Here is a 233-nt window from a genome sequence, read left to right on the forward strand (position 1 = left end):
TTTGCCGTAGCGAGGAGAGCTACACTGTCATGAACTACGCCACGCTGGACCAGATCACGGTGGAGAAGATGGAGAATGCGGACCCGCCTTCCCCTCCTCCCGGCAAGACGGGGAGCGGTGGCACGGCCCGCGGCGCGGCCGGCGGGCACCTGCTCCGGGTGGTGATGGAGAAGGACAGCGAGGGCAGGCGGGAGGAGATCGTGCTCTCGGCAGAGACGCTGTGAGTGGCCCGG

General features: G+C 67.8%; 1 protein-coding gene across 1 annotated transcript in view; it reads left to right on the forward strand.

Moving 5' to 3' along the window:
- LOC104082102 (rho guanine nucleotide exchange factor 16-like) overlaps nucleotides 1-220 on the forward strand; it is a gene marked incomplete at its 3' end in the record, with an annotated part of 4,518 nt that extends 4,298 nt beyond the window's left edge. The window contains 1 exon segment of the mRNA XM_009585082.1: nucleotides 11-220. Within this exon segment, the coding sequence (XP_009583377.1) occupies nucleotides 11-220 (210 nt within the window).
- Between the last annotated feature and the right edge of the window lie 13 nt (nucleotides 221-233).

The sequence above is a fragment of the Fulmarus glacialis genome, unplaced genomic scaffold, assembly GCF_000690835.1.
Source record: "Fulmarus glacialis isolate BGI_N327 unplaced genomic scaffold, ASM69083v1 scaffold18239, whole genome shotgun sequence".
NCBI classification, from domain to species: domain Eukaryota; kingdom Metazoa; phylum Chordata; class Aves; order Procellariiformes; family Procellariidae; genus Fulmarus; species Fulmarus glacialis.